The 15,889-nt window shown below is 37.3% G+C and overlaps 1 protein-coding gene across 2 annotated transcripts in view; it reads right to left on the bottom strand.

Moving 5' to 3' along the window:
- ABCB1 (ATP binding cassette subfamily B member 1) overlaps positions 1-15,889 on the bottom strand; it is a 217,708-nt gene that overhangs the window by 47,932 nt on the left and 153,887 nt on the right. The window contains exons 4-11 of one of the 2 annotated variants that reach the window (XM_042916949.1): positions 13,725-13,782; positions 11,987-12,178; positions 10,724-10,895; positions 9,337-9,461; positions 6,482-6,653; positions 3,885-3,998; positions 2,684-2,794; positions 2,342-2,467 (exon numbers count right to left, since the gene is read on the bottom strand). The exons of the other annotated variant lie outside the window; for it this stretch is intronic. Of the exons in view, the coding sequence (XP_042772883.1) occupies positions 2,342-2,467; positions 2,684-2,794; positions 3,885-3,998; positions 6,482-6,653; positions 9,337-9,461; positions 10,724-10,895; positions 11,987-12,178; positions 13,725-13,782 (1,070 nt within the window). The remainder of the gene's footprint in view (positions 1-2,341; positions 2,468-2,683; positions 2,795-3,884; positions 3,999-6,481; positions 6,654-9,336; positions 9,462-10,723; positions 10,896-11,986; positions 12,179-13,724; positions 13,783-15,889) is intronic. 2 annotated transcript variants of the gene reach the window in all.

A 15,889-nucleotide genomic window follows, 5' to 3' on the forward strand; every position in this document is an offset into this window, starting at 1 on the left:
TTTACAGTGCCAGCACTGTATCTGCTTTTTTTTTTCTTTTACAATTTACTACCTCTGAGTTTTATCATTTTGCTTTTTTTTTTAATTAATAAGTGCAAGCTGGTACCTTATAATTGCTTTGTTTCATATTTATTTATAAATGAACATATCTTGAAACTTTTTACAAATGCATAATTATATTTATTCTCAAAGATTTTCATGTTCATATCCTACCATAGATCCAAATTTCTCAAATATTAAATATAATAGTTTTATCATATATAAATCATAGTTCTATGTATTGCTTTCTTTTATTGAAGCTTTACTGATTTTTTTACTGAAGAGAAATTTAAGGAAAAATTAAATGAAAACTATACCACTGGACATTTATTATTTGAGTAGTAAGAAAATTGTTAAATCATGATGTAAACAGTGAATATCTCTGAGTTATAAAATTTCTGAAGTTTTTTTCCTGTTGACATGTATATTTAAAGTTTATATATTACTCCAATAATTATTTTATTTTATTTTATTTTTTATTTAAAATTTTTAAAATTTTAACTTGGGTCTACATCCAACATGGGGCATGAACTCATGACACCGAGATCAAAAGTCTCATGCTCCTCAGGCTGAGCCAGCCAGATGCCCCTATTCCAATAATAATTTCAAAGATAAGATATTTTCAAATGTGTATTTTTAATGGTTAGTATTTTACTAGGTTGTTTTAAAATTTTTTTTAATGTTTTTATTTTTGACAGAGAGAGAGAGAGAGACAGAGCATGAGCGGGGGAGGGTCAGAGAGAGAGGGAGACACAAATTCCAAAGCAGGCTCCAGGCTCTGAGCTGTCAGCACAGAGCCCAACACATGGCTCATATTCACAGACCACGAGATCATGATTTACTAGGTTGTTTTTAAAAAATAAAGAAAAATATTTACACTTGAGCCAATTCAGAGTTAGCTTTAGCAAATGAGGAAAGGATTATGTTCCTCCTTAGTAATATCAGATTTTTCCAAAATGTGTATTTTATTAAATTAATTAAATAAATAATTCATGAACCCTAAAACTCTGTACTCATTTCTGCCATCTCTATTCTATCTCAGCGCCTTTTAATGTTTTTTGTTTTTCTTTGTAACTTGTAATCTTCTGTTTTCGTAATTGTTGAATTATATTTCAGTATCAGGTAAACTCAATGTCCTCAGGGTGGTACAACTGAGGAAATTTGAATATGTACTGTGGGCTAGTGCTGCACTAAAATTAAATCTATTGATTTTGATAATTGTTTTGTGGTTATGTAAGAGAATGTCCTTCTTCTTAGAAAATATATTCTGAAGTATTTAAGGGGCAAGGGACATGATGTCCTTAACTTAGTCTCAAAAGTTCAGAAAAAAATATGCCTGTGGGGTGTGTGCGTGTGTGTGTGTGTATGTGTGTGTGCAGGCATGCATGTGCATGTATGTTATAGGCACGTGTGGACACAGAGAGAAGACAATAAAGTAAATGGGTCAAAATATCATTAGTAAATGTGGGTGAAGACTATGTCTTGCACCTTTTGTTGAAGTTTCAATTATATTTATTTATTTATTTATTAAGTTTATTTATTTATTTTGAAAGAGAGATAGAGAGAAAGTATGAGAGAGCATGAGGGGGGTAGGGGCAGAGAGAGAGGGAGGGAGAATTCCAAGCAGGCTCCACACTGTCAGCGGGGAGCCCAATGTGGGGACTGAACTCACAAACCGCGAGATCATGACCCGAGCCAAAATCAAGAGTCGGACACTTAACTGCCTGAGCCACCCAGGTGCCCCTGAAGTTTCAATTATAAGAAAGTTTTTAACAGGTAAAAAATGTACCCTAGGTTATTAATGTCCCCCATGTCCCAGAAGACATTTTTTTAAGAGACAATCCCACTTTCCCCTGGAGATATTCCAACATTTAAGAAAACTCAACTATCTTTGGTGAATTTAATTACTGTCCTAATTTAATTACTTCTTGTGACATTGATTATCAGCTTGTCAAAAAATGCTGGATGAAATATTTTTGACCAAACCCCAAAATTCTTTGAAAACAACAGTCTCAGTGGCCTGGATGACTGTTTTCCAGTTGACTTAGTGGGTTATGAAGTGCTCAGTGAGAACAGAAGAGAGGGTCATCTAGGTTCTTTGGCTTTTTATCATCTTGCATATTTTTGTTAAACCAGTCCAAATGTTTGAATGCATTGTCTAGATGCATTGCAAGTCTATAGCTTTTTTACTAAAATTGATTCACATGCCAACTGTTGCTAAAAACAAAACAAAACAAAACACTTTTGAAGGGCTAATTGGTACCCAGCTTTCACTTTGGAGAACTTGGTTCTTCCCACTTACCGTACCCTCATCAGGGTCATAGAGCCTCTGTATCAGCTGCACTGTTGTGCTTTTCCCACAGCCGCTGTTCCCAACCAGGGCCACCGTCTGCCCACTCTGAACCTTCAGGTTGAGGCCCTTCAAGATCTGTGAGGGAAAAGAGAGAAGAAGAATCATTTACAACAAAATCCTGAAAGGGGACTAATTTGATTCAGTTTTAAATTTGAAAAAAGTATCAAATAAGGGAATAAAACCCCAAAGGAAAAAGGATATAAATATCAAAATAATAGGGAGTTTAGGTCCTTTATAATGATGAAACAATCCATCTGAGTTAGGAATTCTTGTAAATATTGCTTACAATACCTTGACATTAGCTCGAGCTGGATAAGAAAAATGAACATCATTGAACTCCAAATTCCCTTTGACGCTGTCTGGTTTGTGTCCTCTCTCTGAAAAACTGTCAATTTTAGGACTCTAAATAAAACAAAATTCAATGACTATTCCATCATAGGACAAACAATTGCACTTTTAAGGAATATGGCTTAGCAAATTCCAAAAACAGGACCTGGAATGGCTCAGTTTCCTTCACATGAGACAGAACCCTAGTTGTAGATTTTGTGTGTGCATGTGTGCATGTGTGTGTGTGTTGTGTGTGTGTGGAAGGAAATATTCCTTCTCAGAAAATAGACATTTTCTGAAAAGTACAGAGGGGCATATTAATTCGATTTCTTATAATATCTTGCTTTAAGCTTTTGGCATATATTCATACATTTTTGAAATGGTCAGAGATGCATGCTTATACACCTGTGATAACAAGACATATTATAATTGATAGAGCCAGGTATTTTAGCTTGTTCTGAAAATGAGCTTATTCCTAAACAACACATGCCATGGATTTGGGTTGTGAAGACTGAAAAGTTGGTTGGGGCCAAGTTATTTAGGAGCATTGTAAACTGCAAGTATATTCAGAAGCCACGCAGTTTTCTCATGACTTAGGACAATGACACAGAAGGAACTGCTTGAATTAAAAGGCCAAATTTCATTAGCGACTTTGCATTTTACCCGCAGAAATGCATCAACATGTTTTAATATGTGAAAATTGTATTCTTTATTTCACTGCAGCTGGTAAAACTCATTCAATATAGTGGGTTAAAAATCATATGAATCATGCAGTGATTTTTTTCTTTGAAGGGGGCAACCCACAGCAAAATACACGGCTAATTTTTCCACCCATTCTTCCTGCATATGAAAATCATAGTATTCTTGGTCTAGCTACACCTTGGAAGAGAAAAAGAGAAAACCCTGGAAGAGCAAACATTTTTACTCTCAACTCTAATAATAAACATTAGTGCAGATGTACTTTTCCCAAATGAGGTCAGTGTTATTCTATTATTTTAAGACAAACTTTTAGAAATATTATTAATAAGAGGTACTTTGTTTCTCTCACTAAGAAAAGGTTCCTTATTTTCACATAATTAATGTTCACAGGATTTATAACCCAAAGCCAAATTTAAGCATGCAAGCCTCAAAGTATGTTTTGACATGGAATGAATAAGTGACTCACATTATCTATAATATTGAAGATAGCATAGGCTGCCCCTCTTGCATTGGCAAAAGCATCAATACACGGAGCGGCCTGTCCAACACTGAAAGCTCCAATCAGAATTGAAAAGAAGACCTGAACAGGAGAATATGAGGAAAAGTTAGAAGCAAGCCCCATTCTGGTGCCCATTGTTACCTCAGATATGACTGAAACACATATTACACTAAGGACTGAGTTTAGTTTATCCTTTTAACATTTTGTTTTTTTATTTAGCAAAAGGGCAAAATTTATAAGGTTAATATAGTATTCCGTCGCTCAATGGGCTTCTTCAACATCAAAAATATTTTTTTTGTCTAGCTTGCTGAACTATCTGTTGTTCTCCTGAAGTTACACAGAGTCAAAAAGATTTCTCAAACCTACTTCTTTGACTCTGAAGCTAATGCCACTAGAGGGAAACATTTCCCATCAGTATTGTTATTCAGTTCTTTGTGACTTTCTACACCTATACATGAAATTACACAGAATGTTCAAAATGAAACACGAAGGATTTTGGTCCCATGGAATTTCCTATTTTTAAAATAGCATTTTCCATATGTATTTTGATAAGATTTTTAATGAAAGAGTAACAGTTCACATATTATAAGCCACTAAATCACATCTGTGTGCACTAATTCCTTTACACAATCATTCTATACTATAGCAAACAAACTCTAACACATTTCCCTTTAAATTAATATAGAAGCACCAGGAATATAGCTTCAGGAATCCATATAATTAACATAACTAGGAAAACATAAATGTAGAGAAATTAGTCCTTTCTCTCTGGTCATGATGAAACATCTACACGTAGCTTGACTGTTCTCTGAAGACAGTAACAGTAACACTTCACATACCCAGAATTCAAATATCTATCCACTATCTGCAGTACGAGTAAGCACCAGTAAGGAAGCAAAGAAGTCTCTACCAAAATAGATGTTATAAAGCTCATGCACCAGAGCTCCTGCCTTTTACGAAGAGGGTATTGCTGGGTTCTCTACATCATGACTATCATTCTCCAGCCCTGCTGGGAAGATATCACCATCCACATAGTACAAATGAGGAAACCAGGTCACAGAGGAGTCAGGATTCTGTCTCCTTCACAAAATTTAGCAAATGAGGAAGTGAAGAAGGTGGAGAGCTTATGAGCTGACCACCAGAAAGGAGACCAAAATGAGAAAGAATAGACTCCTCAATTATGAAAGCTCATTGAGCAAACAGCCCTCAATATCATTGGAAACTGAAGATATCACCCCAGAAAACATTTTCAAATGATTAATTTTTACAATGGCCCTCATTTTTCACCAAAGAGCCAAACTGTGTTCAGTATCCTCTGTTTAGAAACACAGGGAAGTGTAGGTTTTAAAAGGTTGCTATTTGACTGGTTACATGTTGTTTTGATCATCAATGACATGTAAAGATGGTCACAAAATATTGTTGGTTTATAAAAAATACTGCTGGTTATAAAAAAGGTTATGGAAAGATATGCATCATAATCCCAGTTTTGAAAGAAAAATACATACATACAGAATGATCTGGAGAATCTATACCAAAAGTTATCATTTAAAAAAAATTTTTTAATGCTTATTTATTTTTGAGAGAGAGAGACAGAGCATGAGTGGGGGGGGGGGCAGAGAGAGGGAGACAGAATCTGAAGCAGGCTCCAGGCTCTGAGCTGTCAGCACAGAGCCCGACACAGGGCTCAAACTCACAAACTGTGAGATCATGACTTGAGCCAAAGTTGGACGCTTAACTGATGAGCCACCCAGGTGCCCCCCAAAAGTTATCATTAAGTATATATGGATTAATAGATTATAAGCAACTGTAAGTAGTTCATAATTTTGAAAACTCTGTTTTCTAATCCTTTGTATAACTAATGTATGTTATTTTTAGAATCATAAAAGAAAGCTATGTTCATTCTGAGAAACAAAATGACTTTCCACCTTATATTTTGTATAGCCGATGTTTTATATTCTATAAATTTAGCATTATCTCATACTATGACCTATCTATAATAATATTTACTTTCTTTTTTAAAAAAATGTTTATTTTTATTTATTTTGAGAGACAGGGAGAGAGAGAACATGAGGGGCAGAGAGAGAGAGGGCAAGAGAGAATCCCAAGCAGGCCTCACGCTGCCAGCCCAGAGCCCTGACACCAAGCTCAATCCCACGATCCTAGGATCATGACCTGAGCCAAAATCAAGAGTCGGATGCTCAACAGACTGAGCCACCCAGGCGCCTCTGTTTACTTTCTTACATGATGAAACTCAATGGCACAGAGGATGCCTCCAATCCATATTTGTTCATTCATAAATGTATCCAATTTTTATTTCCTTTTATATGTTATATAGCTTTTCAATTGGTCTAAATACATGCCACTTTTTTGGCCCCAACTCATAATTGTGCCTTGTGTATCCTAGAAGGCCAGCTCTGCCCAAAGGACAGAGCAAAGATTCACCAAAAGAAAAAAGCCTGTAATCATGGCTCATACTTCGAAAAGGAGGAGTATGAAAGGAAACAAAAGGTAGATGGATAAACAATATTTTCGGTTTCTTCATCAATATTAGGAAAACTACTTACTGTCATTGCATTTCCAATAGTATATTCTTTTGCTATAACTAGAGTGGATCCATACCAGAAGGCCAGTGCATATGATGCATATATTAATAGGAAGGCAATGCCCATTGAAATGCTTGCTGAAATCGCCTTTTTAATTCCAATCTTTTTGGCATTTTGTAGATGTTTCTCATACCTACCAGAAAATGAGAGGCAAATGTTGTAACAAGAAAACAATCCACAATCAGAGCCATATTCACCTCCTATACAGTTGGAGGTTTAAGGAAGAAAGCCATCAAAGTAAGAAACTCTTGCTGGGACCCAGCTTCCTGGGAAGTGAACCAATTCAGGATCAGCCAGGACTAGAACCCATCTGAACCTTCTCTTTACTGGTGGTAACTCACCTCCCTTGGTCCCTACAGTCTCCTGCAGCTGTTCCAGTATTGAACGTCCCTCCGGGATATGGTAGAGCTTCACCTTCACCTTCATGGCCAGTATCACAAGCCAACGTTAAGGTGGAAGAAGAGAAACCAAGCCAAACAGGAATGGCATCAAAATGTAAATACCTTTCAGGATGCCGAAAATAGTTAGACTCTACACAACTCAATTTCTCTTCTCTAGGCAAGAGAAAAACCTCCCTCTACTGCCCCATTGCATGAGGGACAGGTATTTTACACTCTACAAGTACTTAAACTTGGGCCTTTGCTGTTTTGTTTTGTTTTGTTTTGTTTTGTTTTGTTTGTTTTCTGGTCATGCTGATCTTCAACTGTCAAGCCAGGGAACAAGGTTATGAAGTGATCACTACTCATAGGATATGGGTTCTTACTGAATTTTTTTAGATTTTCATTACACTTTCTGTAAAATGGAGTAAATAATGCCTACCTTGTAAGATAATTATGATACTGAAGAACAACATTAGAAAGTAGTTAACACAGTGCTGGTACACAGTTGGCACAACCTAGTAATTCCTATTCCTGTTATTATTACTATTATTGTTTAGAATTTAATCTCCTGAATATTGCTCATTCTATTACACTTTTGAGTAGCAATTAAAATTCATATTACTGGGGTACCTGCGTGGCTCCGTCAGTTAAGCGTCTGACTTCCACTCAGGTCATGATCTCACGGTTCATGAGTTCAAGCCCTGCGTCGGTTCTGTGCTGACAGCTCCGAGCCTGGAGCCTGCTTTGGATTCTGTGTCTCCCTCTCTCTCTGCCCCCCCCCCCACCCAAAAATAAACATCAATAAATAAGTAAAATTCATATTAGTGGCTTCTAGGATGTCATACAAAGGTACAAATGTCTACCATGGGTCTGTTAAATTATAATTTTTTTTACATCAATTTAAATTAAATCTACCTTTCCATGCTAGAAACAGCAAGTGTGTAAAATCTAATTTGGGCTTCCTAAAATTAGGGGGAAAACACAATGTATATAAAATGATACTGTAGAGAAAATATATAAAAATAGTGTGTTTCTAACAAAAAACAAATACCATTCTTTTTAGTTTAACCAAATGAGATATTGAGCATATATTAGTTTTTTTAAAAATGTAGTTGCCACCAAAAAGTTTCTTTGTTTAATTACTTAAAGCAGCCCCCTTTCCAGCATGCTTTCCTCAGTCCCGGGCACTGCATTCATTTAGCAGAGCAGCGTCCCTGGGGAGACAGCCAGCATGCCGCGTCCAGCACTGTGATGAGTCTCGTGTGGCTGGGCCCCAGGACCCAGGGAGATTCAGGCCAGCCCCGTGTGACCCCCAGGCTCTGGTGACAGTGGTGGATGTGCTGTAATTACCTTTGCTTAGGTGGCTTGCTTACTGCGGCTAATGGAGCGGTACTGATTACGCTCACATCCTGAGGTCCGAGGGAGGGTTAGTGTGCTCTGTGTGGGCTATGTGTGCAGGAAGCAGCAGCAAGAGAGAAAAAGGAAGAGATTAGAGAAAGGAGCATCGCGGTTTTGAAGAGGAATTAAGGAACAGAAAAATAGAAAACGAAAATGGAGGGGATTAGGGGAACTGTTGCTTTCAATGCTGGAGTATTTCCAGAGAATTTCTCTTTCAAAAAGTTGTAGGTATCAGGAGTCCCACAGAATGGCAAAAACAAACAAACAAAACAAACAAACAAAAAACACAGAATCATACTTTCACTGTATTAGGGAATGTTATTTAAAGAAAACTGGTTGGGGACATTAAAGTAAGGCAGCCTAGCCTTTATCAGCGGGCCTTGATCTGGCATTTTGGTTTTTGTATGTCAGGTTCCTTTAGAGCAGGGTTCTTGGCCTGGGATCCATGGTCAAGGAATTCGAATGTGGAAAAAATTATATAATTATTTTCACTGACCTATACCTGAAATTTAGCATTTCCTTGGATTATCAATGCAGGCAACAAACCCTGGTAGAATTAGCAGTAACTATGACTTTGTTGCCAGTAGAAATCCTGGATCAGTTTTATATCATGTTACAAGTGATACAAATATCTTGAAATAACTTTTACCTGTATTTTTCCTTCAGAGTTACAGTAGTTATTGAACCTATAGTTCGCTCTTATTAATATGTTACCAATGAAAGCACATATATACTATACCGTAATTTAAAAATATTTTGAAAACTATACTTCATTATAATTGGTTTCCTTGGTAATCCTATCTATTTCTGTCTTAGGAGTTTAAAATCATTACTCTAAGAAGGGAGTCCATAGGCTTGATCAGACTGCCAAAGGGGTCCACGGAACATAAAACGGGTAAAAACCCTGCTTTAGGGGCTGACGTTAAACTGTATATTTTGTGGGGGAGGGATTAATACTAAGAAAAGGAAAGCAGCAAACACATACCACAGAAGAATGAGCAACAAAAAATATAAAAGCGGACAGAGAACCTTCCTGACCTGTCCAGCTCTTTGTTCTGGCCCCCAAATGCTATCACAGTCCTGATGGCCCCCAGAGCCTCCTCTGCCACAGCTCCTGCTTTCGCATATGCAGCCAGTTCTTTGTCACTAAATGCGGAGAGTATCTGGACAGAAGAGAAACATTCATGACTTTTGTATGGGGAGAAAAGTTAAAAGGCAGACTGTCAACTCTTCATTTTACTTTTTCTTTCCAAAGTCTCTCTATCCCTTCCTGAAAACTGAAGTCACTAAGTGAACGACATTCAGTGTACCAGATCCAATGGCTTCTCCACCCCCTACAAAGGCTAGATCTGACCCACCCTGGTGATCTGCTCCCCAAGAGTAGTCAGGAACAGAAAATCCACATATAATTCTCTAATACATTTTGAGGAATAATGTCATGTTCCATATCTACTATGTTTTTTTTTTTTTTTTTCTCTTCTAATTGCAAAATAAACTAAACTAAAATCTTAATGCTTTGGAAAATCACTATTCTTTCCTTTATTGTGTCATGATTTCTAATTACAGTAAAACCTTGATGTGTGAGCATAATTTGTTCTGGAAACATGCTTATAATCCAAAGCACTCATATATCAAAGAATTTCAAGAACCATTGGCTCAATTGTGACCATGTGACATTCGGCATCACGGACTACTAATAGTGCAAGACATGACTCATTTATCAAGTTAAAATTTGTTAGAAATGTTTGCTCATCTTGTGGAACACTCGCAGAACAAGTTACTCACAATCCAAGGTTTTACCGTACTATGAACACAATACTTCCAGATCTACTCATGGGCATTCTAAGATGGCTAAACAAGACGCTGCAGGAGAAAGGTAAAGAAATAATCCAAATAAAAGGGATACAAGTAAGTTACTAGATAAATCATCAACCTCCAAAAGAGAGAAAGTTGTCAGAAAAATTTCTCAACTCTACAGTATTGTCTGAAGTAGAACAGGTTATACACATTTTATAGCAAGGCAAGACTGGCAGGGTGCCACTTAACCATCACAGGTAACACTTAAAAATAAATAAACCCGAACTTTAATTTTCTTATATTCATGCAATGGTTTGGAAGAATGTTATGGTTTAAACTTATGTTTCCTTTATAAGGACATACTGTGTAAGTAGTTTAAACTGCTATGCCTGATGATTTACCCAAAGCAATAAGAGCAGTGAGAAAAATCTGTGAGGTAATAACTGACATTTTAAATCACATCAGAAATAAGTTTCTTCATTACAGCATTAACAACATGCTTCTTATTGTGGTTTCAACCGACATGGAACACAGATCTGCACAACTGCAAGAACCAGAGTCCTGCATATTAAAAATAGCTCTTGTATGTGTGGCCTGACACACGTGAAAACGCCCCGGTTTCACACACCTTTGCCCAGACAGCTGCAGAGAGTCCCAGGATAGGGCTGATGGCCATTATCACGAGGGTGAGCTTCCATCCTCTAATGAACCCTACTATGAATCCTGCAAAAAACGTGGCTACTGCTTGAAAGAACATTCCAACCTTGTCACCAATTCCTTCACTGATTTTGGAGATGTCACTAAAAAAGATCACACTAAGTGGTTACAGGCAGGAGATCTTCGGCTGGAAAGCTGAAGTAGACATCTAACAAACACACAGACAGGTAAAACTTGTTCACGCTACAGCAAGCCGATTTCACAGTCTTAGCTTCTTGAACGATATTTTTCCTCACCTAATTACTGCACAAAGGAAGAGTTTCAGGATCAGTTCGTGCCTCTAAGAAGTTAGTATCATTAAAGTTGATACTACAGAACGAGTTAATCCTGTCTGAGAAGGATTAGCATTTTGAACATATGAGTCAATTTGTTTAAAAGCAGGAGTTAGGAAGGGCATCTCAACGGTAATCGGAAAGTGCCACTGGCTTCTACCCCGGGCCCGCTTCTGAACCCACTCTATTCTCCATTCAGCAGCCAGTGTGATCCTTTGAAAACGCAAGTCTGAACGTGTTACTCCTCAGACCAAAAGCTCCCAATGGCTGCCCATTTCACTCTGAGTCAAAGCACAAGGCCTTAGTGAGGTCGAACCAGGTCCTAAATGTCTTGACCTTCCCTCCTTTTTTACTTCATTTGCTCACTACACTTGTGCCAGGGCCTCCAGTAAGAAAAAGTTTACCATCTATCTCCCTCTGCGGGAAAGTAAGCAACGATGACAGTGAGCTTAGTCTTGTTCGCTGGTATAATCACAAACATCTAGAATAGTGCTTGGCACAAGTAGCCCCTCAAATACTCGTTGAATAAGTGAAGAGCCAACAATTAACTAAGAAAAGTCTCTCTGTGACTTCATTCACGCATTTACTTTTTCATTCAGTCATCTAAATTGAATGTATAACATCTGTCAGGCCCTGTGGTAAGCTCCACTGAGAGATAATATAAGATGAGAGCACATCTTCACATTAGCCTACCTACCACTGAGGAGAACAAACTAACATAAGGAAAATGCATTGTGGCACAGGCTGTAAATGCTAGAAAGGGCTATCAGATGATCTAGTCCCAGTACGTATTAAACGCTTTATCTAGTAATTGTTTTAAATTTAAAATCTAACCATGACAAATGTTCACATAGTTAGTGGTTAATTTCGTTATGAAAGTCTGACATTAACAATACACTTACTCTGTTAACCTTGTATTCAGTTCAGTAGTGTCGCTGACATCAAACCAGCTTATTTCTTGTCGTAGAACAGCGTGAAAAAACTCCTGCCTAATTTTCCTGACTTGCCGGCCGGCTGCCAGAGTCCAAAATGAAACCTGTATATAAGCAGCAACAAGAACCCCAGCACCTAATCCTGAGTAATAATACGCATATCTGGAAAATAATTAGAAAGTTTCTTTTAAATACTGTCCTTTTTTCATCCCTTTCAGGAAAAATCTTCAGAATTGGCAATTAAGTTTACTGAAATCACAAAGATTGTGTAGGACATCATAACAAATACACATTAAAATCTTTTCTCTTTTCCAGAGGCACCTAGGTGGCTAAGTCAGTTAAGTGTCCAACTTCAGCTCAGGTCATGATCTCATGGCATGAGTTCGAGCCCCATGTCGGGCTCTATGCTACAGCTCAGAGCCTGGAGCCTGTTTTGGATTCTGTGTCTCCCCCTCTCTCTGCCCCTCCCCAGCTCGCACTCTTTTCTCTCTCTCTCAAAAATAAATAAGCATTAAAAAAATTTTTTTAGCCTTTCCTCTTTTCCTAAATTTTAAGAGGATGATGGCAAATCTATCCACTTGAACTATCAAAGAAAACATAATTTTTTGTTCTTAACTACAAAAATCATGACATTAATGATTTTAAAACTGATACTGACAATTTATAAACATGGTATGTTTTTTGTTTCATTATTTAGATTTTATACTTGTATATCTGATCCTATTGAAAAACTTCACTACTATTCACCAATTACAAGTTACAGGAATAAAGAGACCAAACATGTGAAGTGGGTCTTAGTGTAACTTTTCTCATATTGTTTACAGAAAGAACTCCCCCCCCCCCCATAACCTCTTCCTATTTGGCAGAATTTAAAAATATTTTTTTAAGAGTATGCTAAATATGTCATAAATTCATACTAATTTTGAGTAAAGTCTTAACTAAATTACAGGAAAGTTAGTATCTTTAAAAGAACAAATTCAGTTTTGACATTTTCAAATACATTTTTGATATAGTTTTACAAACTATTTCCAGATAAAAGCCTTTTGGGTCTATAATAGTATACAGATGTGCTCATTGAAATCAGCAACATTGATGGATAAGTAAACATACAAACATTATGTTACAGGCTCTTGAGATTTCTATTAGATCAAACTACTGTATCGATATTAAATTTACTGACATTGATAACTGTGCTGTGGTTATGAAAAGAATATCCTGTGCTTAGGAACCACACTGAAGTTTTTATGAATAAAGGGCCATGATGATGTATGCAAGTTACTTCAAATAGTGGATGTGATGGGGGTGGGTATAAATGATAACAACAGGTCAAAGAATATAACAAAAGGTAAAGAGCATACAGACACTTTTTTATATTCTTAAAATTCTCTGTAAGTTTGCCATTATTCTCAAATAATACATTTTTAAAAGTACATCATAGGGGCACCTGGGTGGCTTAGTCAGTTAAATATCCGACTCTTAATTTCCACTCAGGTCATGATCTCAGTTTGTGATTTCGAGCCCTGAATTGGGCTCTGCACTGACAGCATGAAGCCTGCTTGGGATTCTCATTCTCCCCCTCTCTCTGCCCCACTCCCACTCTCTCTCTCTTAAAATAGTTAAATAAATGTTTTTAAAAAGTACATCATATTTATATATATATAAGTACCTACATTTATATATCATAACTACATATATATCAGCCAATTACCTAGTCATTTCTTCTTCCAGAATTCTGCCTGGATTTAGCGTTGACAATGAAAAATTCACTAAATAAAAACAAAACAAAAAACAAAAACAAAACAAAATAAGACATTTTTGAAAGGCTAAACTATTAACAGGCATTACTAGGTTTTAAAAATCTTTTTTCCTTTCACCCTCAATAAATTCTTTTCACTTTACTCAAATAAAAAATCCAAGGGTTTAGATGCAGGACATCTCTAGGGTCCAGATGGGGAAAGGTGGCCCTTCCAGGTTCGCCGCGGTCCTGGAGAGCTTGGGCCTTTAGCAAAGCAGCTTTCTGAGGCAGCAGAGAGGAGCGGATACAGAAGACAGAGGAGGAAAAAATAAATGGTCTCAATAGAAAACACAGGATTTAAGGGGCATTTTTTCTTAGTGGCTAAAAGCACTTTATAGATAATTGTTTTTGTTGATTTTATTTCAATATATGCGTGTTTTCCCTTACATGTTGCTTTTTGTGGTAAGTAACAGAAAGACTGAGTTACATCCATTGTAAAGGAGGGAAAATTATATTGTCTATTAATTTGAACTAATTTGATAAAACTATCAATGTGCCATTTCTGTTTTAATAATAACAAGCACTTACTGAACATTTATTATATACCAGGCTTTATTCTGAACACTTTACATGTACTAATTCATTTAATTTTCACCACAATCCAATGAGGTATGACTACTTTATGAATCCCCCTTTCACAGATGAGGAAATTGAGACACAGACAAAGTCACTTATCCAAAGTCACACAGCCACTAAGGAGGCTGAGAGTCCTAGCGCTATACATATAGTTCCTAAGTTTATACTACACTGATTGTTTTATGTGGTAAGGACTTATTTTCACTTTTCAAAAAACACAAAGTGGAAGGGGCACCTGGGTGGCTCAGCTGGTTAAGCACCTGACTCTTGGTTGTGGCTCAGGTCATGATCTCACAGTTCATGGGATCAAGTCCCACATCAGGCTCTGTGCTGACAAAGCAGAGCCTTCTTGGGATTTTCTCTCTCTCCTTCTCCCTCTGCCCCTCCCCTGCTCGCTCTCTCTCTCTCTCTCTTTCTCAAAAACAAATACACATTTAAAAAAAACCCACTAAGTGAAAAAATAAAAAGGAAACAGCCCATGTCCACTGCACTCACAAAATAATAGGACAAAATGTCACCACAGTGTTGTGGACAAAATATACCAGGGTATTTCCCATTTACCAGGACTCTAGGAGAGAAACTAGTCTTTGTTCCTTTAACACATGGAAATAATCCAATATTCATGTTTTCTGCATGCAGTGTATCTTCCTTAGCTTCTTCCAAAGAGGGCTAAGATTGAAATGTATTTAAAACTTAAACTACTGTCAGAATCAATTACCAGTCAGGATCAATAACCAGGCACGTGGGCCTGACTGTGGCATAATTTCTCCCTCAATATTGCAACTTCTGATGTTCACAGGGAAGTGTTTCTGCTTTTTAATCTGCTTTTTTAAAGCTATCAGATCCTTAAGGAATCATACCCTATTTTACTTCTGTTCTAATCAGTTCAGTTGTGTGTGCTCATTTCCTCCCTGGGTTCTTCTTCTTCTTTTTTTTTTTTTAATTTTTAAAATGTTTATTTTTGAGACAGAGAGAGAGACACACACACAGAGCAGGAGCTGGAGAGGGGCAGAGAGAGGGAGACACAGAGCCCATTGCAGGTTCTAGGCTCCGAGCTGTCAACAGAGAGTCCAACATGGAGCTCAAACCCACAAACCATGACATCATGACCTAAGCCAAAGTCAGACGCTTAACCAACTGAGTCACCCAGGCACCTCCTCCCTGGGTTCTTAAATACGGCAGCGTTGGGATGCCAAATTGGAACTGTATTTGGAATTAGAGGCAGACAAGCTACCTAAAGCTGGGTATTGGTGGAAATCATTGTTCAAACCTTGGGAAAATACCACATATATGTGTATAGGGCTAGTTTCTCCCCCAGAACTTAAGATATCAGGTAAAATTTAAATGAATTTTACTCTTCTCCAGTGTTTACCTCAAATGTTTAAATTCTCCCAGTGAGGATATTATAACTCAGACCGATCCTCCCTCTTAGGAAATAAGAATCTATGGGCATTCAAATGCTCTGTTCTCAGAGTCGAAGCTGAGAATGGCAACCTAGGTCT

Source organism: Panthera leo, chromosome A2 (assembly GCF_018350215.1).
Source record: "Panthera leo isolate Ple1 chromosome A2, P.leo_Ple1_pat1.1, whole genome shotgun sequence".
Lineage (NCBI taxonomy): Eukaryota > Metazoa > Chordata > Mammalia > Carnivora > Felidae > Panthera > Panthera leo.